The sequence below is a fragment of the Nelumbo lutea genome, chromosome 5, assembly GCF_056320005.1.
Source record: "Nelumbo lutea isolate HS-2025 chromosome 5, American lotus-T2T, whole genome shotgun sequence".
Taxonomy (NCBI): Eukaryota; Viridiplantae; Streptophyta; class Magnoliopsida; order Proteales; family Nelumbonaceae; genus Nelumbo; species Nelumbo lutea.
Window position 1 is genome coordinate 68,017,300 of NC_142688.1, and position 26,845 is coordinate 68,044,144.

Consider the following 26,845-nt stretch of genomic DNA (forward strand, 5'->3'; position numbering starts at 1 on the left):
AATAGTCACCAACTGTTAACAACTTTTTAAATAGTCACAATGGTTGAAATTGTGACTGTTCAAGGTGCCTTCTCTAAATCAGCACCTACATTTTCCTCATACATGTTCACAAGTTATTTAAGGAGCATGAATCAGACTCTAAAAACACAATTTCGAAATTCACTATCTCTCTCTCTCTCTCTCTCAGTCCAGTCTGCTACAGTCTCACAGAAGGTTTCTTTGGAGACTCTTCAACTTTGCTGGTTGCAGATTCTCGCCCAAGGTTCTGTTGTATCTTGGGAACGAATTTGCCTGTAACCCAACAGTAAACTCAGTAAAACTGAGTGGGGGCAAATAACGTACTAAAGACAACGTCTTCAGACGCGCTTCAGAACTTTTCCTCCTAAGTTACAGTGACCCCATCTTCCCCAACAATCACTACGAGCTCTGGAACCTATCCGGGATAGGATCCGGCGATTGCATATTGACTATGCGTGAGACAACCTCCACCGGTCTGAGATCACTTGCAACGGGGCCATCTACCAACATGGCTTTGAACCCAACGAATCCAGGGATGATGCTAGCACATCGGATTGGCCTACTAAATTCACGATCTTCTTGGGTGATGATGGTAGCAAGAAGAAATTATGTGGATATTTTGGTGAAGTGGATTACTCTCATGTTCAAATGAAAGGCATTAATTGCAGTAGGTTCTTGAGGAAAACTTGGGACCGGATGCGATACCTCTCCCTCTGGATTGCCATTGGTGAGCTGTTGAAACCTTTAGCTTCATCTGGATTGGACAATTGCCCTGTTCTGGAAGAGATCAAGATTAGGGTGAAAGGTGACTACAGGATGGGGCCAAAACCAACAGAATAACCATTTGGATTGAGATCCCTTGCAAGGTATCACAGGCTTTCAAAGATGCAACTAGACTGTAGAGATGCAATAGGTTATGCATTAACAACTTTAACCAGACACATGGATCTGAGCTTGTGGGAGAGGGTTTACCTGATGGGAATTGAGAATCTGAAGTTAACTGAGCTCGACTACTGGCCACCATAGGACAAGGACGTTAACCAGAGGAGCCTCTCATTATTTCTCTCCCTATCTTTCATTCTTTCTTCCCTCTCTTTCTCTCTCCTCTCTCTACTCCTCTTTCACTTCCTTGTTTCACCATCACCGTTGCAGCGGTGAATTTGGTACTTCTCTCTCGCCACCTCTTGTATCCTTATCTCTCACTCTCTCTCTCTCTCTCTCTTCTTGCTATTTCTCTCTCTCTCTCTCTCTCCCTCTCTCCTCTTTCACTTCCTCTATTTCATCATTGCCGCTGCAACCTGCAACGGTGGATCTGGTATTCTCTCGCCACCTCTTGTCTCCCTATCTCTTATTCTCTCTCTCTCCATTCTCAACCTCTCATCTTTCTCTCCCCTCTGCCCCTCTGTTTTTGTTCGAATAGGCTCATGTTGCCGCTGGAGCAAGAAGGGGGTGCCGCTGTGTGTAGTTGCGTCTTCACCTCCACCTTTGTCTCTTCTGGTCTCTCTCTCCATTCTCAACCTCTCGTCTCTCTCTCCCCTCCGCCCCTCTGATTTTGTTCGAAGGGGGCTCATCACCGCCACCAGAGCGAGAAGGGGGTTCCACCACCACGGTTGCAACTTGCAACGGCAGATTTGGCATAGGTTTCTCATCTACATTTTAAAAATGGACACCGGGAAAGCAGGTTTTTTTCTCCAAGTTGTAGTGTTGTTGATGGCCATTGCAAATTCGTGGTTGCAGGTGCCTAGCAGATTCAGTTGTAATCTACATAGCTCCTCGATTTCTAATCATAGACCTAACCGCCGGTGATGGATTTGTGTGTGAGCTTCTAATGGAGTCGAACCAGATAGAGAGGGTGTTTTTGGAATGGAGGTGGGAAGGTGTTTTTAGAATTTTTTATCAATATATCAGTCACATGATATTAGTAACGGTAAGAGTAGACTTACTCAATTCCAATTCCAATTATCATTAATTTAATGATAATCAATTCCAATTTTCCCTTCCTAGAAAATCGGATCGTTAACAAATCGTGATTCACTAAAGGCTCAACTCTGTACCGTTAGATTATAGTCACAGATCAATATTTTAACCCAAATTCCAATCGGACGTGCAAAACGCAGCTACGCAGGTTCCGTCTTTGAATCAAATTCCACAGAGAGAATCCACTTTCCTTTGGTTTTTAAATGGGTGCTTATTACCCGCCTCGTCCATCATGTCATGCATCCATGCCCGCCATCAACACACATTTCATTCCTCCTTTTCCCTCTCCTCTCTGAATCTCTTGATCCACGGTTTATATTCGTTTTCAGGAAAGTAGGAGAGCATCTGGCCCGTCGGATCTCGAGGGTTAGACTCAATGCTCCCTTTTTAACTTTTACTCTTTGCTCACTCTCACTATTCAGTCTGCTCGTTTTTTCTCAATCTCAAGTCGGAGATCATTGTCTCTGGCGATCGGAAAACCGCTTTAAAGCGGTTTTTCTTCAAGCGGAAACCGCTCAGGAAGCTGATCTGTAGGATAGGCTGTTGGGATTATCAGATCTGAAGCGGTTTTTGGCGCTTGAAAGGTGCTCTCATAGTCATACTCCATTCATTTTATGCTCTTCAACTACTTTTCGAGCTATTGTTGGTTATAACTGATTTCTGGTTATGTAAGCGTCAATGAGTGAAAAATGGTGGATTTCGTGAAGTCTTTTTTATAATAGAAGCTCTGTTTTCGATCGGCTTTGTATGAAAACAGAGATTTTGACGTCAAAGTGCGACTTATGGTGTGGGTTCAGTTCTCTTCTCTTATCTTCAAAAAAAAAAAAAAGGAAAGAAAACGATTGGAAATCAACTGAGAAGAAGCTCTTGTTGCCAATAACTGTTTTTATAGTAATTGGAGATTTTAGAAATCAGAAAGTTGGATTGTCGCAGTTTTACTTGCTGAAATTAGTTATTTTTAATAGTTTTTCCTCTCAAAAGTGAGATCTGGATGAATTTCTCATCACTTAAGAATTTTATTCTTCTATTTCAGTTCTTGAGTTATTTTCCTTGTAATTGTTTGCCGAGACAAGTGATCTTTCACATCGCAGAATGACTTTTTTTTTTTTTCCGAACTCCTGTTTGCTGTTAAAATACGTTTTTTTTTTTTTTTTTTCTTTTGTGGTTAAAAAGGAATTATTGTTTTGCTCTAAATAGAAATTCAAACCCGGGTCTTTCTCGGAAGGATCTGTCTTCCGTGGATTCTGATATTTTTACGGAGAACAATATCTTTTAGATTCTTTTAATAAAAAATATCTTGGTTTCTTTTATTTTTCTGGCGTGGGAATTTCGGACTTTTTTTTTATTCATTCTGCGAATCTCTTTCCTCCGAAAGAATATTGTTCTTTCTATCCTTTCCAAACGAATCGAATATTTTTTGTCATAGTCTGCCGAATACAGAGACCTTGTATGCTTAGTGCGCATCAAGCGTATACTCATTTAGTGTAGTTCTGGTGCTGCTATACTGCGCTCGTTGCCTACAGGCAATGGTTTCCCCATATCACTCTGTCTCTGTTGAACTACATCTGACAAAAGAAATTTGACTTCTATTTGAACTCTGTATGTGTTGATATTCTGTATAAAGTATGCGGAATTATTACAAATACTATTTGTTTTAGGAAACTGAATTGGATTTTTTTTGACCAGCAAACTGAATTGGAATTTTAAGTAGAGACGCTGGGGTTTTTTCTGTGTTTCATTGGCAGTCCAGAGTTACTGTTATTCTCTATAGCACGCTTATTTCTTTTTTCCTTCTTTTCTTCTTTCTATATCTATATATTTGCAGGTTCGATTGGTGTCTTGGTGTACCATTCTATTTATTGTTAAAATTATTTTTGGCTATTGAATTGGAGAAATTTGGAGTCGGGTACATCTGCAATGGCTGATGGCGATAAAGTCGAGAAGTGTATCCTTCTATTCAAGCCTTTTGATTCTATACATTTCAGTTTTCTAGTCAGGCTTTTTGGTTGAACTTTGTTGAGTATATTCCTCGTATAAAATAGATGCAGATAGCCAGATATTGATCTTATATTCTCTTTAGTTGGTTTTTGTAATTTGTCAAAAATAATATATCTTAAGAAATGCGTAGATTTATTGGTTTCTTTTGCTTTTAGTAGGGATTTCCACTAAAACATGTGAACATCTGAGCTTGTTTAAATTGTAAATTTATGTGAGAGCCAAGAAAGCAATAAGATTGAAATGTTCCATCTAATTCTAAACTTGGTGACTGCCTCGTTGCCTACTGCCTAGTAGCTTCTAAACAAAATTCATTATAAATTGTATATGATATGTAACGTGTTATAAATTGTACACATGTACAAGATAAATAATCATATATAAGTGCTTATAACTTAATATATGGTTATTACATTATATCATTGATATTATATTTACTTTGGAAGTCAATTGCCTATACCATAAAGAATGCCTTGGCATCACCTGCATTTGACAACACTGAGATGCTCATTGACTTACCAAGGAAGTCTACCTTATCCCTTGTGAAATACCCTGGTGCCTACAGAACTCAAGTTCGGCAACAGAGAGATGCTCATGGAATGGGCCCATCTTACTTTAGAATCACATTATTGTGGTGATCCTGGTGACAGTAAGCTACCAATTTGGGCTGTTATTTGTAGAGGAACAGTTTTTGAACGTGTAATGCTCTTTATCTTTTAGGATATCTGACATCCATAGGATTTCTTTTGTGTAATAAATCTAAGTATACATATGTTTCTCTTAACCATATTTATCCAGCTAATGACAAGGTGGATACAGCAATGAAACCAATTCCGCATGCCAGTTTGGGCAAGAAAGATCAGGTAATCCAACTGTATAGTTTGGAAATACTAATAACAGCTCTGCAATTACCTTGTTTAGCTCCAATATATTATTTGCAATAACATTCCAAACCATTATCTAAATTACATGACTTTGGAAGAAAGTTAATGACCATTATTTGTGTGTGGTGATGGTGACTTTATGCTTGAAGTCCAATGTTATTTTACTCACTGAATTGTTATAGTTCTGTTCCTTGCGTTTACTTAAAGGTATTTCGACCTTTCCTCTCAGGCTCCTAGAAAAGATGGAAGCCTATCTAATTCAACTTCTTCCATTACCTCATCTGGGGATGCTACTTCTAGCATCAAAGGTGAGGCTGATCAAAAGCCTGTTGCTGATCAAGGTTATTACCCACCCACCAGCTGTTATGGTTACTACTATCCGGGTTGGTGTTTTTTTTCATCCATTTTGTGTACATGCATGCGTGTACTTCTCTGGATGTGCTTCTATTAAAATTATCTTATGTTTAGAGATTAATGAGTTAAAAGTATTTGGTTGTCTGCTTGATGGTTTTAGGATATGATGGTGCCTACTCTGAGTGGGATGACCGTGGTTATTTTAATGCAGGAGATGGTTCAGGAATGACATACCCAGTAAGTTCTTTAGACATTAATTATTTGAAGGTGAAAGTTCCTTGATCTCTTTTTGGCTACCTAATAATGAATTAATCCTCTTCTAGTTTTGTTTTCATGTAAGGGAATAATTCAGTCCCATTTTATCTCTATAAACTGTTGATCCACAAAATGTGGCTTTACTGTGTGAAGCTTCTCATTCTTTCATTTATATCAGGGTGTGCAATCAGATAGCAACTCGCTTGTTTACTATATGCCTGGCTATAATCCATATGCTTCAGGAAGTTTGATGGGTGTTGAAGGTCAATGTCTTGGTCAACAACCCTACTTTTCTTCAGGATACCTCCAACCACCAATATCATATGGGTCAGAAGCTGTGTCACCTTACTCATGGGATTCAATGTCAGTTGGGGATGCTCCAAATGGAACTGGTGCTGTACTTGCAGGTCCAAATCCCACTAGTACCGGTTCAACTCCTACTGCTGCAGTGAAACCGAAAGCCTTGAACTCAATAAAGACAACTGGTGCTGTTGATGCAAAAGTTTCTGCATTTCCATTGGATTCAAAATCATGCCTACCTACAACCTCATCTAACTTTTCTAAATCTGCTCCTCCAAGCCAACCTCTTAAGCCATTGAATAAGGTACTAATATATTCATAACAAATTTTACAATGAAACATCGTAATTTCAGAAGCCCTGTCAGGAAAAGATCAAAATTCCTCTGAATTAAGAACAAAAAGCATTCAAGATTATTTAAATTTTCATGTCAACGGACATCTATAGGATACTGCAAGCTTAGCAACTTTTAGGTTTTGTCACGAGGATATGATTGTTCAAAATTTCATGGCTAAGTTCATGTCAACTGAACAAAGAGAAATTGTGGCTACAAATTTGGGAAATATATTGCTTTTATTTTATTTTATTCCTGTTGTTCTTGTGCTTTTTTGATAAGGAAATAGAGTCTGTTTCTCATAGCTTAACTTTTACATGTCATTGTTGAGGTGCAGTAAATCAATGGATGTAGTTAATGGTAAATGAATATTACAGTAGTCCTATCACTGGATTCAAAGTCCGGAGTGTAAGTCCCAAGAACCAACCACTCTTTAGGACATTGGATTTTTTCCCCTTGTGCAGCACATCACTGATCTTTCGCTCGAAGGATTCTATTACTGTAGTCAGCGGGCAATCGCAATAGGCAGGATGAAAGATTTGGTGCATGTCCTGTTCTTCTGGGGGCTTCGTGTGTCTAGGGGAGTCATTTTATATGGACTTTGGTCAAGTCGGTGCACAACTGTTGAAAGAGAAAATGGGGTACTCCTTGTTCTACTACTATGTTGATGGTATGGGACTATTGTTTTAAACATGAGTCCTACAATACCATCTGAAGCTTATCTCTGAAATCAGGAAAAGGAATTTGGAAATTCCTTTATCTTATTGCTGGGGGGAAGCCTTGTAGTGCTTTGATTTGAAATGCTATATTCGGTGACCACTTAAATTCAAGTTCTTTTCTTTCTCTGTGCAATGGAGCATTCTTTCTATTATTTTTTGCTACTCCACTTCAGATAAAGTGACGTCATTAACCCTATTATTTCTACTGAATTATGTATTCTAGAATGTCTGTTTAAATTAAAAAATCAGTTTTAAGGGGCCATCTAGTGATCAAAAAATTCTATGAGGTCACTTGACAATGTCTCTAAAGTGACTGAACTGAATAATTTATTGCTTTGCCTTTTAGATATAAGTAATTTAGTTGTTTGTGAACTCCTTAAGCGTTGAACGATATGCTTGGGTTATTACTATGCTTCTAAATATTCAATTATTTACTATTTTATCCACTAAAAGACAAAGAAATAAGTTATTTGTTTCAGCCATCCACTCTTACCAAAAAGCCCTTAAAATATATGCATTTATGCATCATTTGAGGCATTATAATTTTTTTAACGTTATTTGAATGAAATGACAATATTGGTTTTTTATTGTTTATATTGCTAAATATTATTTGATATTGTCCAAGGACTTGTGCTTCTTTTAATTGTTTTGGCATGTTAGTAACACAAACATGCTAATTGTCAGGTGCCACAGTTGGGGTCTAATTTTCAGTCAGCAGGGTCTGTGAAAGTATGCTACTCCATGAGAAAGTTCTTTCCTTTTTCTAACCAGGGACAAGGATTCTCTCCACGTAATGGTCCCATGAACTGCAGCAGATCGAATGGTCGGACCTGGGTTGGCAATGATAGGTTGAAAGATAAGTTTAATAGGAATGGAGAATTTGAAGCCTCTGCTGAGCTAAATCGTGGACCTAGGACTCGCAGAGTTGGTACTCCTATCCAAACGTCAGAGAAAGATCAGTTGGGGCTCACTGTCAGCGGAGACCAATATAACCTACAAGATTTTCAGACTGTATATGAAAATGCCAAATTCTTTGTTATCAAGTCATTTAACGAAGATGACATTCATAAGAGCATCAAGTATGGTGTGTGGGCAAGTACTCCAAATGGTAATAAGAAGCTGGACACAGCATTCCATGAGGCAGAGACACGGTTAAGTGAGACAGGCAACAAGTGTCCAGTCTTCCTGTTCTTTTCTGTGAGTTTAAAATATACCCTTTGCCAAGACTACCTTTCCTTTTATTTTTGGTTAAGTCTTTTCCTGGACCAATTCATATATTAAAAGTTGATATGTATGATAATTCTACACCAGTAGTGCTACAAGGATCTTTGAGCCCACTGAGACTTTTTATTTTTTATGATGTGCCATATAGAGTTGAATACTTGTTTCTTGGCAGTGATGTTGTCAAAATGTTTCTATCTTCCTTTTAGTCAATCTATTGATTACAATGTGCCAAATAAATCCCAGTCTATAGGAAAGAGATATGCAAGATTTAAGGTATGCTTCTTTTTCTAGGAATCTGTAGTTATTGGGAAAAAGTATAGTAGAGTCATATTTTGGTTTTGTATTTGGGCAATGTGGAGTGTGGACCAAAGATTAGAAAAAGTTTTCAATCTCATGCATCTTTTTATGTTTCCAAAATGTATCATTGAATAGAAGGGTTATCCCAATATACCAAGTGTTTTAAATTATGAAAAACTTCTTATGAATTCTATTTGTTTAATGCAACAGTATTCCGTTTCTTTGTAGAGTTTTCAAGAAGCTGGATCTACCCTCCTTGTCCAGCTCAGTTATCCTACCCATCAGCTTTTCAAATAAGATACTTCTCTATCTGGAGCAGTAATTACTTTAGAATGAACACTATTGCTTTAATTCGAAAGCCCAATTGACCAGTAAATATTTGCAGAGCAATCATATGCTCTTCTCAAATATGGAAAGTACTGCTGGTGTAATTTTGACATGCATCTTCAGTATTCTGAAACTCATTAATTTGTTTAGCAGTCTACCTTTTCCTTTTGTAATTTCAGGTAAATGCAAGTGGGCAGTTTGTAGGTCTAGCTGAAATGATTGGACAAGTAGATTTCAATAAGGATATGGATTTCTGGCATTTGGACAAATGGAGTGGATTTTTCCCTGTAAAATGGCACATAATAAAGGATGTTCCCAATGCACAGTTGCGGCATATCATACTTGAAAATAATGATAACAAGCCTGTAACTAATAGCAGGGATACTCAAGAGGTACTTAACCTTTTCCTTTAATTTACATATTGTCAACTTATAAAACCACAAATGGTGTTTTGATTTTGAATATGATACATTATTTTGGATTGATTGGTGTGAATTAACTGAATGGAACAAGGTTTCATAATGAAATCATTGGAATAGGAACATAATGGATGTAATTCAAAAATAGTAGTATGTAAGCAATTTTCTATGTAAGGGTAGGATCCATCTAATGGACGCCATAAAAGTTGCGGAATGGGTGGGCGAATTTCAAAAATTTCCTACCTTCTCCCAACTGGGAATCATATTCCCTAAATTTAGAATACAATATTCAAGGATCCTACTTGAACCATAATCAAACCAGATCTGTACCAAAAGATAAATGGGAGGAATATACCTGATCCGGAGAAGCAGTATCTCCCAAAGTTGGTGTTCACGCCCAAAGAATGCTCCAAGATCCATTCCTGCTGAAGATGACAAAGCTGTGGATGGAACAGAACCAGCAGGGTGCGTCCTACACATTGGATCCTTCACAAGAATCCTCTGGAACACTAAACACTGAATGCTTTTAGTCTTTGTTGCAAGACTAATGTCAAGAACAAATTTCTTGTCTTTCTTTTTCTGCAAAGATCTAATCTTGCAAAGAAAAAGATGGCGGCGGCAGCAGGAGAACTCTAAAGGTGAAAAGGTTGAACTGCCTTTTTCTTTTTCTAGAGTATGAATGAGATCTTATCTCAATTCGCAGGAGATATCCTATATCTCTTCAAGGTGGTTCGAAATCTGATATTTCTCTCTCTTGGTTAGGGTTTCTCCTCCTTTCTTCTTGATTAAGAATCCTCCTAATTAGGAGTTATCCCAATCCAAATCAGTATTTGGATAGGGGATAATCTTAATCCTATCTGCAGATAAAGTTAGCTTACTCCTGATCTTATCAGGAGGTTACTAGATTCAAATCTAATTTGAATTTGGTCTCCAAGAGTGGATAAGGTTAAAGGCCCAATCCTTTTACTAATATTAATCTCAGATTCGCCCCAAGGATGGGTGATCATATCAGCCCACCTCGAAATGGGCTTCTGGCCCATTAAGTGTTTAGTGTCTAATTACATTCTAATCTGTTGCCCAGTTGGGTTTCTTTGTATGGCGTGGGACCCAATCATTAATCTACACACCAGCCACATGGGTTCGGCCCAGCCTTTAATACAAGGCCTAGCCGAATTCACTGAAAAACTCAATGAACCCCTTGAGTCCATCATATGGACCCTATGGGCCCAACACTTACATTAAGTGGTTCCTGGGCCAAGCCATCTTATAAAAACCCAGGGACTGTGGGCAGGTGCAAGATTAGCCCATCAGGTATTATCCTCAATGGTCTTACACTTAACCTCTCAGCCCTTAATGATCAAGCACTGCCCGACAAGAGAGGACCTCTCTCTCGGCTGCAAGGAACAGTGCCGCACTCTCCTCTCACATGGATCCCGGGAATTAAAACCATTTGCAAACAATTTGAAACCGTACATATATATATATATAAATATATTAATTTTGCAAAACAAAATTCCAACGATTGAAATCAACTGTCGGCAGTTTGGTTTCCATCAGAGAGAGTGCAGTCCCGATCATTACCCTTTGTTCGACAAAGTGGCTGATTCTGTCACTATGATCACCCACTCAGATGAATTCTCAAACTGCCCCAACATACCCAGGTTTTGATCCCCGCTAAAGATCTCACTGATTGGCATATCAAAGGCAGCCTGATCCAACACCTAGTGAAGTGTCATAATCGAGTCTAGGGGTCAGGTGTAACTTTCCAGTTTTGCCCATCTATCTCCGAGGTCCAGGGCAAGATTGGAAATCTGGTCCGGTTCAAGGATTCAAGTAATCCCATACTGCATGTGCCTCGGGTCTTACCCTGATGGCTGAGACAGGCCATCCCAACACTGTTCAAATTGGTTACTTTTTGAATAGGCTTGAGGAAATTGGTTACTTTTTATGCATTTATTATAGAACTCTGTTCAAATTCAACATCTATAACAAGATCAACAAGCTGTTTGGCAAGTCTTTCTAGGTAGACCTTTCAACAGCCCAGTAGACAAGAAGATGCACTAAGGTTTTGTGGTCTTGTCTTTAAAGATCAAGATTGTTTTGTTCACACCATGGTCTACCAGGATTTTAAAAACACTTGGGAAGGCTATTTTTAGTATGGAAAGACCAAAAGCTTTATTTGAAGCTTCTTGATTTTTTGGCTTTTTTGGTCTTTCTATGTGCCTGTCTTCGTGTCTTTCCTCTCTTTCGTTCTACATGATGCCAATTGGAAAAAGAACATTTTTTGGTCTTTTGGGCTTCCCATAGACTGAAAAGCACTCCGAAAAGACGCACCAAACACACCTATTTAATGTTTAGAATCTAGAGTTGAATTTTTATATCAATAAGTAGAGTTAAAATACAGGAACTGGAAGTATGAATGAAGAACTATAGAGATCGTCGTATTCTATAATCTATGAATCTGTCCATGGGTGAACTCTAGTGATGCATTTGGTATAATCTTGTAATGCATCCTTTATCGGGTGGATGAAGGATGGTTGCAGAAACAATGATTATTATTTCAAGTGGATGAATGACTATTCTAAGTTATAGGAGAAATAGAGATGGAAGACCTTCACAGGAGTTGGATCTAAGATGGAGATTGAGAGATAGTTTGTTGCAAGGGGCTTGAAAGGGGGAGTGTGGCTAATGGAGGAAAAGCGCTTATTTAGGCATCGGAGGAGTATGACTTTCATGGAAACAAACCTTTATGGAATGGTGGCAAAGGGTGATTTCCTCCAAAATTGTCTTTTTTAAATAATAATAATGGTTTTACCAATAATAAGGAAAGCATTGTACAAAATTCTATGCAAATGTTGTAGCTAAAGTGTTGACCTCACACTAGGGGGTGCAACTTGGGTTAGATTTGGTTGGGAATTTGTTAAATTCTAAATGGGTCCAAACCTTAAATTCTGCATACAATATATATATATTTTTTCCTTTAAGTTTAATTTTTTATACTAAAAATTAAGATCTTGAGGCTGAAAAGGCATTTTTGACAAGGTGCAACTCATAGGGTAAGAAATATTACCCAAAATTAAAAAAAGATACCCCAATCAAATCACCAAGGTGCAACTCTAGTATATCCATATAAATTGTAATTTGCAACCCATGACCGACTGATGAGGTCAACCCAGTCAACAGTTCCACTGCTAGGTTCACAGTTTTTTTATTAAGTCAATGGTATTTTTACATATTCTAGGTTTGAGGTAAACCTGGACTGGGAATGATGTTGTGTGATGGTTTGAATGATTTCATTGCTTGGGTCAACAATAATTTTTTTTAATTTTTTTTTAAGTGTAATTGTGTAAAGTAACTTTATTAGAAAATGATCAAGAGATTACAACAGCAGCCTCAAAAGAGGAGCCGGACGTACAAGATCAAAGCTCTAGATCACATTACAATTCTAACATACTTCTGGTATTCTGCTGAGCCCCAAGGACCGAGGACTGGAGACCTTTTGCAGCTGCAATCCAAGAGACCAGCTTGCCAAAACTATAAGAAATTACAGTCTGAATCTTTAATGCTATTCTGCAAAATCCTTATATTTCTTTTTGTCCAGATGGTACTAATCATTGTTGCAGGAATAGCCAGCAAAACACTTTTTGCCACCTGGACAAACCTTGGAGCTCCCAACTCCATAACAGGTCCAACACAGAATTCGGCATGACCCAAGATAAGCCCAGGGAAGATAAAAAATGCCCCTAAATAGTAGAGGAGACAGTGCAATGAATGAACATGTGATTGCTATCCTCTTCTACTTGGCCACACATCACACACAGCAGGTCTTGAATCTGTAAGCCTGTTCTTATCAGGCTCCTTTTGGTCAGGCACCTATCCAGTGCTGTTGCCCAGACCAAGGCATTCACTTTGGATGGGGATATTGGATTCCAAATTTTAGCAGCAGGAAGTTCAATTCGATTTCCTTCTGCTAAAACCCTTGCAAAGGACTTACCAGAAAAATATCCATCTGCACTGCTTTTCCAGATTCAAGTGTCATCTTCTATTAGGATCTAAGGACTGCCTAGACAGCAACTCCAACAGCTCTTCCACTTGATCAACTTCCCAATCTTGAAAGGGTCTTCTAAAGGAAGCGCTCCAAGAGATGATATTACCCCTCACATCATAACAATATGCCATTAACCCATTCTGATTCTGTGCAGGGTGGAGGTCGGCGCCCAGCGTGGGACCAATGGTGCGACCCCATGCGGTGAGCTCGGATGACCACCTTGTTAGGGCTGGATTGCATCCTGACCATCCGCATGTGTCTGCCTATAGGCGACCTCAAGTATAAATAGGGCATGCCACCCCAAGGTAAGGGGTCTCTCTCTAGCCACCAGACTTTCATCTCTCTAAACTCTCTTGCTCTCTAGCTTTCCGACAACCTCGTCTGTGCTCTTCGGGCCTTGCCTGCCTTCTTTGCTATGCCCTCATTGACTTGATCGTCGGATTCCCTGCCTTGGGTTATAACCTAGGGCCTCTGGCGTTCCCTTCCTCGTAGGTACTCGGCCTCGACCGACCTCAGGTAGATTTCACTAGCCTTTGACTGTAACTCCCTTCGGGTTCCTCTAGCCCTCAACCACAGTGCACTCCGAGCTTTAGTGGCCCTTGGCCTCGACACCCCTCGGATCCATCCTCTAGCCATCTCATACAGGAAGCAAAGCAAATTTATTGTGTTGTCCTCCGTCAATCCAAGCATCAACAATTGGTGTTGTCTGTCGGAACGACTGATGAGCCAGCACTACAACTCAACTTCCAACGGATTGGCTAGAAACAAGAGAACTCCGTAGAAATTGGTCACCAGGGACCAACTCCAAATGGTCCTCGATTGGCTTAACCACCTCATGCAGAGGTTGGACGAGGTGGGGCGACTGGCCGCCTCGCTAGAAACCTAGGGCATCGTCGTGGATGCCCTTCGTGGGATCTGCCATTTAAGCGCCTGTTGGATCGAATCGATCCCTCAACGTTTGGTGGAAGCGGCCGAAGTGAGTCAATCGTCGAGAACTTTCCAACCTCTTGGTTGATGGAAGAACGAATTATCACGGTCTTGCAACCAACGTCGAAGCCAAGGACATTGTCGTCGACTAGAGATTTACGAGTTACAATGGCACCTCCGACCCAGACAGACACCTGGAGCTTTTGAGCACTCATGTTCTTGTACTAGTACTCTGAAGCATTGATGTGTTATCCTTCCAGGCGACCTTCAAGGGGGCAGCTCAGCATTGGTTTACCAGGCTCCCGCTTTGCTTCATTAGCCTCTGGGACCAGTTCGCCAACCTCTTCCTCACCCCTACTTCATCAGCAGTCGATGATGCCAGAAGAGCGTCGTCTCACTCATAGCCATTTGATAGTGACATGGTGAGAGCTTGCGGTCCTACCCCGACCACTTTAAGAAAAAAGAATTTGAGGCCCGCGACATGTATTAATCCAAGGCCTCCTCGGGTCGGCTCTTAAGTGCTCTGTCGCCAAGACACTGCCCTAGAACCAAGGTGGAATTTTTGAAAAGGGTGCAAAAGTACAACGTTGCCAAGGAAGCCTCGGTCGGTGAGCATCGAGGTGGAGAGGTTGACCACGATCATGGCGACCACCGGTATGAAGACAACTGCGACAACGACAATAGTAGGAAGCTGCTGGCCTCAACCAGTACACGCCACTCAACTCCACCTGAGCACACATCCTCATGTAAGGAGGCGAGGAGTATATGAAGTGGCTTGGGAAGAGAGAGGAACCCCAAGAGGGGTGACTCAACAAAATATTGCACATTTCATTGCAGAGTCGGCCATGACACCGAAGATTGCTACGACCTCTAGGATGAGGTTGAGTCCCTCATCCGCTACGGATATCTGAAGCAGTCTGTTGACACAAATGTCATTACCTCGCCCCAGCAACAACGGTTGTAGTCAATCACTCATCCTCGACACCTCAGCCATGGGCTTGCCCGTAGGTTGGACCATGTAACCTCAAAAGCTCGACCTCTGTTGGCCATTTAAACATTTTGTAATAAAGCAAGTTTCCCTCGTCGCCTCAAACCCTTGGCATATAAGTTTTCGTCTCGATCGAGAGACCCTTTGCAGCATACAACCTTTGCCAAGGTTACACGCTCAGGACCTCGGTCCAAGGCACACAACCCTTTGAGGTCATACACCTAGTTTCCAGGTCCCCCACCTTGGTTGATAGGTTGGCCACGACATACAACTTTCAACAAGGTTATATGCCTAGACTAGGTGTCAACCTTAAGGCATACGACCCTCCGACAACAATATGCCCTCGAACGACCGGTTGGCCGTGGCATGCAACCTTTTCTAACGTTAAACGCTTGGACCAGATATCGGCCCCAAGGCATACGGTGTGTTGGAGGTCACATGCCTGCTCACCCTTTTTGACAAGGGATCTAATGAACCTCGGTTGCAGTCGATGGGGCAGCCTGTGATTTTGGCCCTGCTTCGAGGAGACCCTCTAAGCAAGTGAGTTTCATCCTAGCTCCAGAGCTGGCATTGACCCTTCGCTTGGGACAATTTATGGTAGAATAGACATGCTGAAAGGAACAACACCACCTTGTTGAGACCAAGGCGGTTCGTGGTGTCGGCTGAGCTCCACACAGCTTCAGCCGCGTACGGTTTCACGTGCCCTGTCCCCCATGGGATGGGTAGCCATGACAGTTATGGCGTGTGCCTCCCTTTCCTTCTTGCAAAGGAAGGGGGCCCTATGTTTTCGGCGGCGAAGCTAGGCCTCAGCCTTACTCACCTGGGTGCTTAAGCAGATGGATTATTGAGTAATGGAATTTTTGCAACTTGCAACCTTTTGGAAGGGGGCATTGAACCCTACACAGAAGAAATGCAACTGTAAAAAGGCACAAGACACGTAAAAATCACATTCCATGCTAGATGACTCAGAATGGGTTTTAGACCTCGACTACTTCCTTGGTAACTTGGATCGTCGTTTGCACCTCAGTGGCCCCTCTTCGCTGGTGACATCGCATCAACTCAGAACATCCTCATCGCAAACGCCTATCGTACCTCGTCTCCTTGCTTTGAAGCATCATCACCTTGGGATACAACCCCACCTCGACGACTCTCTGCTCGCCTCTCGATGGGCGCGCACTCCTCAACTTGAGGTAACGTCACCCTGGATGCCTGTCGCCCTTCTTGCACAGAAGCCGAGGTGTTCTCTTGGCCGAGGTACCCTCTTCGTTGAGGTGCCCTTTTGACCTGTCCGTTGAACGGGCCTTTACCATATGCCTACTCAAGCAACACGTCCTTGGCGTTCAGCAACATCCTTATGCAAGCACGAGCTAACCGATGCTTACCAACGGGAAAGTGAGCCGATGTGTCGAGTCGACAACAGGAATCCTCCTGCCTAGGCAAGCGAAGTCGAGGCCAACCCGTGTCAAAGCTTCCTTTGCCATCTAAGGCTCAACTTGGCTCCCCACCAAGTTGACTTGCATGACTAGACCTTTGTACCATATACAAGGAAACACCTCCATCGTCTTGTGTATTATCACGACCCAATTCCCACCTTGGGCATGGTCCAGATTTTCAACGCCGAGAACCCGTCACACGTGGGGACAACACCCAGTGCTGGAATTCATCTCGTGTGCGACTAGGATACACCCACTTTTCTTTAACACCTTACACGAAGTCGAGCCTAGCGCCTTCGTGCTCTTTGGCCCTCCACAACCTCCTCAAGGAGCAGGATCAACATAGTAGCTAACGAAAGCCCGTTGAAGCCAAGGGTGACGTTTACACGCCCATGGGTTGGACTACCTCCGAGGCCTTGGCTATTGTCTATGTCTCCATGCTCCCAAATTGGACTATCCTCAGCAACTCCAAAATTGGGACCAACACCTCCACGCCTGAAGACCACTCTCTCCAACCTACCTACAGTCGAGGTCCTTGCCATAGAAGGCCACTCAATGCCTCCCAATAAGAATGAAACCCTCTTCGGTTGAAGTCAAGGTCCTCAGCTAAGACCTCCACCACGACCTTGAGAGTGGGGAGCAAATGATGTAGGTGCTTTAGGTAGGCCTCTGGTGTGTCGACATGTGGCCAAGGGCGGAGGTCAGCACCTAGCGCGGGACCAATGGCATGACCCCACACGGTGATTTTAGATGATTGCCCTGTTAGGGTCGGATTGCATCCTGAACATCCGCATGTCTCCCCGCCTACAGGTGCCATCAAGTATAAATAAGGCACGCCACCCCCAAGGTAAGGGGTCTTTCTGTCTGGCCACCAGACTTTCATCTCTCCAAACTCTCATTCTCTCTAGCTTTCTGCCGACCTCGTCTGAGCTCTTCGGACCTCGCCCACCCTCGCTTTCTTGACTATTGGAGTCCCCGCCTTGGGTTATCACCTGAGGCCTTTGACGATCCCTTCCTCGCAGGTACTCAGCCTTGGCCAATCTTAGCAGCCCTCGACTGTAACCCCCTTCGGGTCCCCCTAGCCTTCGGCCACAACGCACTTTGTGAGCTTCTTTGGCCCTCGGCCTCGTTACCCCTTGGATCCATTCACTAGCCATCTCGTATAGGAAGCGAAGCAAGTTTATTGTTTTGTCATCGGTCAATCCGATCATCAACAAATTTTCTTCCAAAGAGAACACCCCAAAAAAGGCAAATGGAATGTAGTTACCCAATCCCCTCTGTCAGTATCATATTCAACAACAATTAACTTCCTTCACCAATTGTATTTTTCTTTTCAAACCTCCATATCCACTTTCCTAGTAGAACCACATTAAATAACTTCAATTTCCCTACTCCCAAGCCCCTTCTTGGGAGCGCAAACTTGGTCCCAATTGACTAGATAGATCTTTTTATCCCCCTTCCACCCTCTCCAAAGGAAGTCTCTCTATAACTTTTCAATTCTTTGAGCCTCCATAGCTGGAATTGGAGACAAGGAGAGGAAATAAGACTGTAAGATGGAAGGTTGGATAGAGAGCTCTTTAGGAGAGTGATTCTACCTCACAGTCGCAGGGATAGAGAGCTCTTTAGGAAAGTAAGCTTCCTTTACACACACTCCACTGCAAGATCCCGCACCAAGGCAAATCTAGGTGACAGGGGAGCGCTTAGTTGCCTGGTCGCCTAGGTGCCTAGAGTTGCTTAATGTTGAAAGAAAATATAGAACAAAAGGGGGATGAACCCCTATTTTGCCATTGCATTAGAAGGGTAGAGCCTCTATTCTTGTTTTAGAAGAAAGAAAACATAAAATAAAAACCTCACAAATCATGGACAAGAAGGGGTGGAGCCCCTGTTTTAGTTCAAAAAATGATGAAGATGAATCTTTTTTCCAGAAAAAGAAAACTAAGGGGCAGACCTCAGTTTTTTGTTTCAGGAAGAGGAGTGTTTTTGCTTCAAAAAAAGAAAAAGAAAAAGTGTTTTAGACTTCTAGTCTGCTGATATTTTTGGTTCCACGAAGAAGTGGAAGAGAAAGGAGGGGCGGAGCCCTTGTTTTTGTTAAAAAAAAAAAAAGAAAAAGAAGGGGCAGAGGCATTGTTTTTGTTTCAAAACAAAAAATGAAGAAGGGGCTGAGCCCCTATTCAAAACAGAAAATGAAGAAGGGATGGAACCCCTGTTTTTATTCCAATACAAAAAAAATGAGAGCGGTGGAGCCCCTGTTTTTGTTCCAAAACAAAAAATGAAGCTGCCCCTTTCTTTTTGCTTGAGAAAAAGCATACCTTCTTCTATGATTGATTTCCCTTTCTTGTTCAAAGATGTACAACTTGGAACCCTCGAACTCGATTTCGAATATCATACCTCTTGAACTCATCATCAAATATTATTTATTAGAAAACTTGACAAGATAAAAAAGTAATATAAAAAGCTTATTATCTTATGAAATAAATAAAGTAATGATTCAGTGCATCGTGTTCATGTTTATATTATAGACTTAGAATATAAAAATATTAAATATACAAAACTTACAATAGGTATATATATCATATGGTGCCTGGGTGAGGCGAGACCCAAAAAGCGCCTACACGCCTAGGTGTCGCATTGACAACTATGCGTTTGCATTTCGAAAATGCTGCGCCTAGGACCTAGGCGAGGCACATACCCTAAAATGTGCTTAGCCTGTGTGCCTAGGGGGGGTGGAGTGAATACATGCCTAACATTTTTCATTTTCTTTTTTATGCAAGTGGCTTTTCCCACTCCCCCATGTACTCATGCTTGTCAGCCAAGGATTTTACCATTTCCCCAAGCAATGGCCTCTAATCTTAGGCCTTGAGGCTTAATATGAAACAGTTTTGCAAAAGTTGTTTCTGATATTACTATTGGACTTCATTTTGATTGTCAAAATTATGAAAACCATTCAAGCTAAATGTTACAATGGCAATATCAAATAGCCATTCAATAATGTGATTTTTATTAATGTTGTCTTGCTGATTGAATAAAAAAGGAAAAATGTTCCGTTGTTCATTCTTTCAGTTGCTTCCGCTACTCAAGTACTTTCCATAATCATTTTGACTTTTTATTTTTTGCTATTTGCAGATTGGATTTAAGCAAGGTTTGGAAATGCTGACTATTTTTAAGAGCCATACAGCAAAAACATCAATGCTAGATGATTTTAACTTTTATGATCACCGCGAGACAACTCTTCAGACTAAAAAAAGTAATAAGCTTGCAACTTCTCTACAGATGGAAATATTTGGGAACAGTGATCTGCTGGTAATTAAACAATCTTTCTTCATAGTTAAATTTTATTATACATCTTCTAGTGATTAGTCATTTGAAGTCTTTCTTACGTCTGAAGTCATAATGATTTCAAGTTTTTATATGAATGTAAAGATTTTCAAATTATTAAATAGGAATTTACAAAAGATGTCTCTCTGTTTTGTTGTTGATATACATAATTGGTTTTTTCGATCAATAACCAACCATTTTATTAATTATAAAGTATTAATGTACATATATGCATTCACCTTATGGAGTAAAAACTTTCATCTCCCAACTCTCTTTTCTTACAATTATGCCCATAGAATTTCATCTCTTCCCTCCCTTTGTTTTGCTAAAGTACCAGTGGTAATAGTTGTTTTTCCCTTAGCTGTTTTATGTTAAATGCCATTTTGTAATATTGGTTCCAAATACTTGTTTATTTCTTTATTTTTTGTTGATTCCGGCTATTTGGGGTCTTGTGAGTGGTGCATTGGACATATGTGTAGGGGAAGGAAAAATTTTCATGAACTAGCCAATGGAAAAAGGAAAAAACCTAGTATCCAAATTGGAAGTGAATGGGCTAATCTTTGGTTCCCAAGAGGGGATAGTCAATTGTTTTATTGACCACTTCAATCCATTTCGAGGAGGCCACTAGGAACTAGAGTGGAATTGGAAGGTGTGACTTGGTAGAGGCTTCCAGAAGAGAGTAAAGGCTGGTTGGAGAGGAATTTTGAGGAAATTAGACAAGCTATTTTCTCTATGAACAGATCTAAAGCACTAGGGCTGGATGGGTTTACTATGGCCTTCTTGATTCCCAAGAAGAAAGAGGCTAAGCATCCAAAGGTTTTTAGTCTTATTAGTTTGGTGTCTAGTATGTACAAGATTGTGACTAAGGTCTTATCTCTAGGGATTAAAAAGGTGCTCTCATGCCTTATCAGCCAAGCCCAAGGTGCTTCTGTTTAGGGGAGACAAATAGTTGATCAGATTCTAATAGAAAATGAATGTGTGGAGGAGATTAGGTAACCAAGGTTTATTTGTAAACGGGATCTTGAAAAGGTTTATGATCTAGAGGATTGGGGCTTTTTGTTACTTGTGCTAAGGGAGTGTGGGTTTGGGGGATAGATGGTGCAAATGGATAAATGGTTGCCTAACTTCCTGCCATTATTCCATCTTAGTCAATGGGGTAACTAATGATTTTTTCCCAGATAGTAGGGGCTTGAGACAAGGATATCCCTTGTCACTTTTCTTATTCACTCTAGCAGCCGATGCTTTTAGTAGACTCCTATCAGAAGTGGATATGGCTGGGTCATTAAGAGGGTGGAGAATAGGCTGAGGCAGTGTTCTAATTACCCATCTTCAATTTGCAGATGATTTAATAATCTTTTGCAGATGACGGAGGTGGTGAGTTGAAGCAAAAAAAGAGGTCTAGGGTTAGGGAATGTAGTGAATAAGCACAAAGCTCTTTTAGTTAAGTGGTTTTGGAGGTGGCCCCTGGAAAGAGAGAGAGGTTATGGCGTTAGTGGTGAAGAGTATCCATGGCTGTTCTAAATTAGGTTGGGACGTTGGGGTATCTCAAAGGGCTTTGCTCACAACACCCTAAAAGGCAATTTTTGGCATTCCCCCAAATTCCTTAGTTTGTAAGGTATGGTGCTTTCTTTGGAAACTCAATTCTTTTTTGGGAAGATATTTAGGTGGGCACTCAACCCCTAAAAGATTGTTTCCCTTCCCTCTATTTTATCTCCCTCTTTAAAAAGAAACCTATCTTAAGGTTCCTTCTCCCCCAATTCTCCCTTTGACTTATTGGGATTTTGGGTTTCAAAGAGGTTTAAGGGATGATCAATTTGCTTGTGTTTTAGAGCTCTTGGTGCTTCTAGACTGTGTGTTCGACCCCCTAGTCCTGATAAAAAGATTTAGTCTCTAACCCTGGTTGGCTCTTTCACTTGTGCATCTTTCTTTAATCCCTCTGTTCCACTCCCTCCTCTCAGGTCCTCCCTGTTAAAGAAGTCTGGTCAAGGCCAATACCTCCTAAAAAATCTGTGTTCTATTAGAAAGTCTTTAATGGTAAGATCAATATTGTGGAAAACTTACACAAGTAGAAACCTTACATGTGCTTGTCCCCAAATTGGTGCTTTATGTGCGAAGTGAAGGGTGAGGACTGTAACCATTTGCTGATATCTTGCTCTTTTGCTGCCAATATTTGGAAAAGGGTTGTGTCGTTATTTGGGTGCAGTAGGCGGAACTTGCCCTCCAAAGTAAAGTTGCTGTTTACTCTGTTTGCCTATGGGAGATTGACAAAGAGAGGGAAGATAATGTGGAAGTGTATCAGAGTTTCTAGCTTCTGGACTTTATGGGAGGAGAAAAATGCTAGAATTTTCCAAGGAAAGAAGTCTTGCTGAAGTCAAGGAGTGTATAATGATAAGGACAGCCTCTTGGCTGAAATCTTCAGATTTGTTGGTGGATTACTCCTTTGATGATTTAAGGAGAAATTGGGCAGCAGTGGTATCCACAACCTTTACAAAGAACAGACAGCAAGCAGATAGGAAACCCCCACCGAAAGGATTGGTAAAATTGATTTTTGACGGAAGTTGTCAAGGCAACCCTGGGCCATTGGGCATAAGAGGGATTCTAAGAGAGAGACAAAAACATCCTTTATTTTCATGACCAGTGGGTGTCGGTGATTCTATAATGGCTGGGATACTTGCAGCGGTACAAGGCACACAACTGGCTAGTCAACTTGGAGTGGAAAACTTCATAGTTGATGGGGACTCCAAGGAAGTATTGGGCTGGATGACAAATCCAGAAACAATTTGTTGGTGTTACAGAGATCTTTCAACGAAAGTTAACTAGTTGACAAAAAACATGACGGTTAGGATTCAGTGGGTTAGACAAGGGGTATCAAGGGGAGACATTTTTTCGGCTACCTTATAATTATAATTCAGGCTTGTATGTGTTTATTTGCATATTGTTCAGTCCTAGTGGGAGGTAACACCTTGTGCCTCCTCTTAGGCTGACTGTATACTCTTTTAATAAAATTGCATTCATTTATAAAAAACAGTGATTAATAAGGAGGTAGAGGTGAGTAAAACATTGGGTTTATTTTTCTTGGGTGGAGGAGAATTTGCTAGAAAAGCCATTAAGGAAGTGGTTTTGACAGTAGAGCATGATTTTGAGAAGAATGCCCATCTTAGCGCTAGAAAGGATTAATGATAATTACGGGGAGTGGAAGAGGATTAAGGTCAATCCTTTTGCAGTTAAAAGATTCAAACACCAGATAACTGTAGATCTGTGATAGTTTCGAAGGTTTTTGATGGATTGAGGGGAGGCTTATTTGGGGTCAGCATTAAGAAAAGTGTAAAGAAGACAAGAAGGGCTTTGAAGAGAAAAAAGACTTTACTCTTTCAACATAGGAAGGTCTGAATGAGTCTTAATACTTGCTTCGGGATTGGGTCTTTGTCGGGGTGGTATTTTAGGCATGACTTTGGTTGTTGGGAGGAAAGGATAAGTTGGGGGCCTTGGTTGCATATCTTTTGGGTTCTTGGTTTTGGCTTTTGGATGTTGGTTATGTGTTTGAATTAGGGTGATTATTTTGATTTATAGGTTTGGGTGATGTCTTATCACCCTTTGTATTCATTTCGATAAAGTACCAGTAATCAAACAACATTCTCCCTCAAGTTGAGTTATATATGTCTATCATGCCCAATTTGTCACATAGTTCATTGTGCTGCAAGTATGGAAGTCCTTTTGTGAGAACACCAGCTAGCAATTCCTTGGAGTGGACATAAGGAGTATATAGTGAAGTACTTGCCCACTTCAATGTGCTTTGTCCTATTATGAAGGACAGGGTTAGTTGTAAATTTTTTGGCTGCCTTATTATCACAATATAGGGACATGGGACTGTTAACATTGAACCCAAGCTCCCCTAGCAGATTCTTCAACCAAAGTACTTAGTCACCCCATGTGCCATGGCCCTAAACTCAACTTTGGCACTAGACCTTACTACTACGCTCTGTTATTTACTTCTCCATGTCACGAAGTTTCCACCCACAAATGCACAGTAACCACTTGTGGATTTTCTATAAGCCACAACACCTGCTCAATCGACATCTGTATAGGTTTCCCCCTTCAGATGGTTATGTTTGTTGAATAGTAAACCAGTCCTTAGATACTTCTTTAAATACCTGAGAATCCTCTCTGTAGCCTCCATGTGTTGAACCTTAGGGTGTGTCATAGGAAGGTATAACAATCTTCCCACTAATCTTTGAAACTATTTTACATCTTTCAAAGGTTCCCTGTCACAAGCACCTAGTCTATAATTAACATCAGTAGGGGTCTCAGCTGGCTGGCTTTGCACCCAGTTTGTCTGTCTTGTAGGAGAACTTGCAATTATTCAAATATTGAGAGCATTTGGAGGTGTAGTTTGACACAAAAGGATGAAACTCTGGAAATGTGAAACTTTTGGTTTTTAACATATGTTCAGAGAAAACATGTTTGAATTAATTTGAAATCATTTTGGGGTTTTGAATGAACTCCTTTGAGGAAGAACTTGTGGACTTGCAGTTACTCAACTTTTGATTTCTGTGATAGCCACTAACAAAATTTTTGAGATGGAGTGAGAAATTGCAGTTACTCAACTTGGACGGTTAATGACCTTTTGTTTTATAATTGTTCAGAATAAATTCCTTTTCTAAGCCAAGGTAGAGAAACTTGTAATCAATCTAGGGACGTTGGTTGGTTGGTTTAAGTGTTAAGCTCGCTTTGACCCAACCCAACTTGTGCCAAACTCAACCTGTTGACAATGGTTGCTTCTCAAACTTGTAAATAGTCTTCACTAATAACAGTGGTACTTATCATAGTATGAGGTGGATCAGGTTTGGTATTTCCATTCTAATTGGTAATTAGTGGGCAGGTTTGGGTTTGAATTGGGGACTTGATAACTCCCAAATGACTGAAATTTTAAACACAACTTGGGACTAAAAAAATCGAATGGCAATGCCAAACCCACAGATAAACCTGTAAAATTACTAAATATCCCTTGTCCCCTGTAAAATACATACAAATTTCAAAACCCCATATTTGCGCTTTTTAATTCCTGCATCAAACTCCCATCCACTATAAATAAGCACGGATTTGAGGGTTTTCCTTTTATTTTTTTACCAAGGCGGAATTGATGTTTGAAACATTAAACCACTGTACATACTCTTTTTGATGGATCAATGTGCATACATACTCTTGTCCTTTCTTGGATCTGGGGAAACTTCTAATTTATATGTTGCATTGCTGCTATTTACCAAGGACTTTCTGTGACCCCTTTACAAACACCATGTTTGCTGATCATGGCATGTTTTTGGGGCTAGACCCTTTTACAAGCACCCTACATTATTGGGCCTCCTTGTTTGTCATTATCAGTTTTCAGGGTCACCAATACTCTAAATACTAAGACTTCGGTGATTCATATGTTTTAAATGTTAAAAGATGATCCTGACATATACATTGACAAATTACCAAACCCAAAACAAAGAGAAACGTTCCAATTGATTGAAACTCTTGATACACAATTTTTATGTATGGAGAGTGTCAGTGTCCATGCTTTGAACCATGATTTTGATCTATTAACAGTCATTTCATTTATTGTAAGAAACTTTTATTAGTTATTGATTTTTAATGTAGCTGCTATTCTACACTGGTAACATAACAATCTTGATTATGCAATTCGGCTTTCATCTTTCAGCAGAACCATTTGGAAGCAGTAGATACTAAAGTCGAACAAGCATCAAAGAAAGTACAGAAAGCCTCTGATCCTAAGACAACACTTGTTACACTTGCCAAAAATCTCTCTCTCAATTCTCAATCACCCAAAAAGAAATCTGTTTAGGCTTCAACCAGAGAGTGAAGTTTTTACCCCTGCCAGCCTGAGGTTGAAACTACCAATGGTATCTGGGTTCTAGACTTTTGAAATGGATTTTGCCGTCAGAACTGTTGCATGGTCAAATGGTTTGGGTGGAAACTGCTCCCTCGCTGCTGTACAAATACAATATCAAGTTCAGTGTTTCCTTCGTTTGTGTTCTTTTTTGATTTTTGTGTTTTTTATTTTTCATTTTTGTTTTGTTTTTACCAAGCTGAGTAGAGCTATTTGTTGATCAGGTAATGTACAAGATTCAAAGTTAGGATGCAATTTGTCAAGTGCAATGTTATTTCACCTTTTTCTTGGAATTATCTTGACTGTTTCATACTTTTCAATACTGTATGATCGTTCATCAGGTTTGAAATCTGTAATTCAACGTTTATGATACGTATCCCTGCCATTAATGGAGGTTCAAAGTCCTGCTAATGTGTCAGTACCAAGGTTAAAAGTCCTATAGGCGTATCGGACTGTATCGATACTTTTTTTTTAGGTTTTTTTTATTTATTTTTCAAAAGTGGTTCAGAGGGGTTGGTTTAAGGCCCGGCTGCCCTCTGAACCAATGTCCGACCTGATACAATCCCTGAAGGGGTGTATCGGGAAGTCATAGACACAACACATGTCGGTCAATACAGGCTGATACGTATCGATACTTTGAATCTTGGTCAGGACCCAATCCCAAGGGCCATAGTTATCAAGGATCATACTAGCCATTACTAGGGCTGTTAATGGATTGAATTTGGATTGGACCTTATCAGAACTGTAACCAATTGAACCGGTCGTGATGGTCCAAATTGTTCTTGAACCGGTTTGGATGGTCTGAATTGTTTTAATGGATTGGACTGGACTGGTCCAAAATTTCATCGTCCAGTACTTTAGTGGTCCAAATAGGATGGACTCAAAAGTCCGTTCAATAATTTCTCTCACGTGGGTTTATTTCATCTTTCATTGTGGGAGTGAAGGCAACTGTTGCAAAAGCTTGAAAACTCATCAATGGTAGATAGCCTCTGTTTTTTTTCCTGTTCTTAATCTCTACGAACCCTGCACATTGCCAAATATATTGATGGTTCTTAGCCTCTTTCTCTGTTCGTTTTTGGGTTCACGGAACATGGGTTTTTCTTCAGATTTCTTCCCCCAGTTTTATAAAAGAATGCATCATTT

The 26,845-nt window shown here is 40.6% G+C and overlaps 1 protein-coding gene across 15 annotated transcripts; it reads left to right on the forward strand.

Moving 5' to 3' along the window:
- The first annotated feature begins 2,196 nt into the window (after window positions 1-2,196).
- ECT11 (evolutionarily conserved C-terminal region 11) lies at window positions 2,197-25,995 on the forward strand. 15 transcript variants are annotated; one of them, XM_088946503.1, is made up of 10 exons: window positions 2,197-2,361; window positions 3,821-3,940; window positions 4,789-4,853; window positions 5,104-5,257; window positions 5,389-5,465; window positions 5,662-6,087; window positions 7,519-8,031; window positions 8,862-9,074; window positions 19,621-19,797; window positions 25,514-25,995. In XM_088946503.1, exons 2-10 carry the CDS (start codon window positions 3,913-3,915, stop codon window positions 25,655-25,657), a joined length of 1,797 nt encoding a protein of 598 aa, XP_088802629.1. In that variant the 5' UTR covers window positions 2,197-2,361; window positions 3,821-3,912; the 3' UTR covers window positions 25,658-25,995. The 15 variants fall into 15 exon arrangements, with proteins under 15 accessions (XP_088802629.1, XP_088802625.1, XP_088802630.1 ...); XM_088946499.1 differs by having other exon boundaries at window positions 2,221-2,579; XM_088946504.1 differs by having other exon boundaries at window positions 2,228-2,579; window positions 25,517-25,995.
- The last annotated feature ends 850 nt before the right edge of the window (window positions 25,996-26,845 follow it).

What these genes read in the sequence shown, in the direction of transcription:
- ECT11 (XM_088946495.1), top strand. Translation starts at nt 3,913, where the DNA reads ATGGCTGATGGCGATAAAGTCGAGAAGT. An exon ending in TAGACATTAATTATTTGAAG is followed by an intron (nt 5,496 to 5,661) that starts GTGAAAGTTCCT and finishes CATTTATATCAG; the next exon opens with GGTGTGCAATCAGATAGCAA. An exon ending in CAGTCTTCCTGTTCTTTTCT is followed by an intron (nt 8,032 to 8,861) that starts GTGAGTTTAAAA and finishes TTGTAATTTCAG; the next exon opens with GTAAATGCAAGTGGGCAGTT.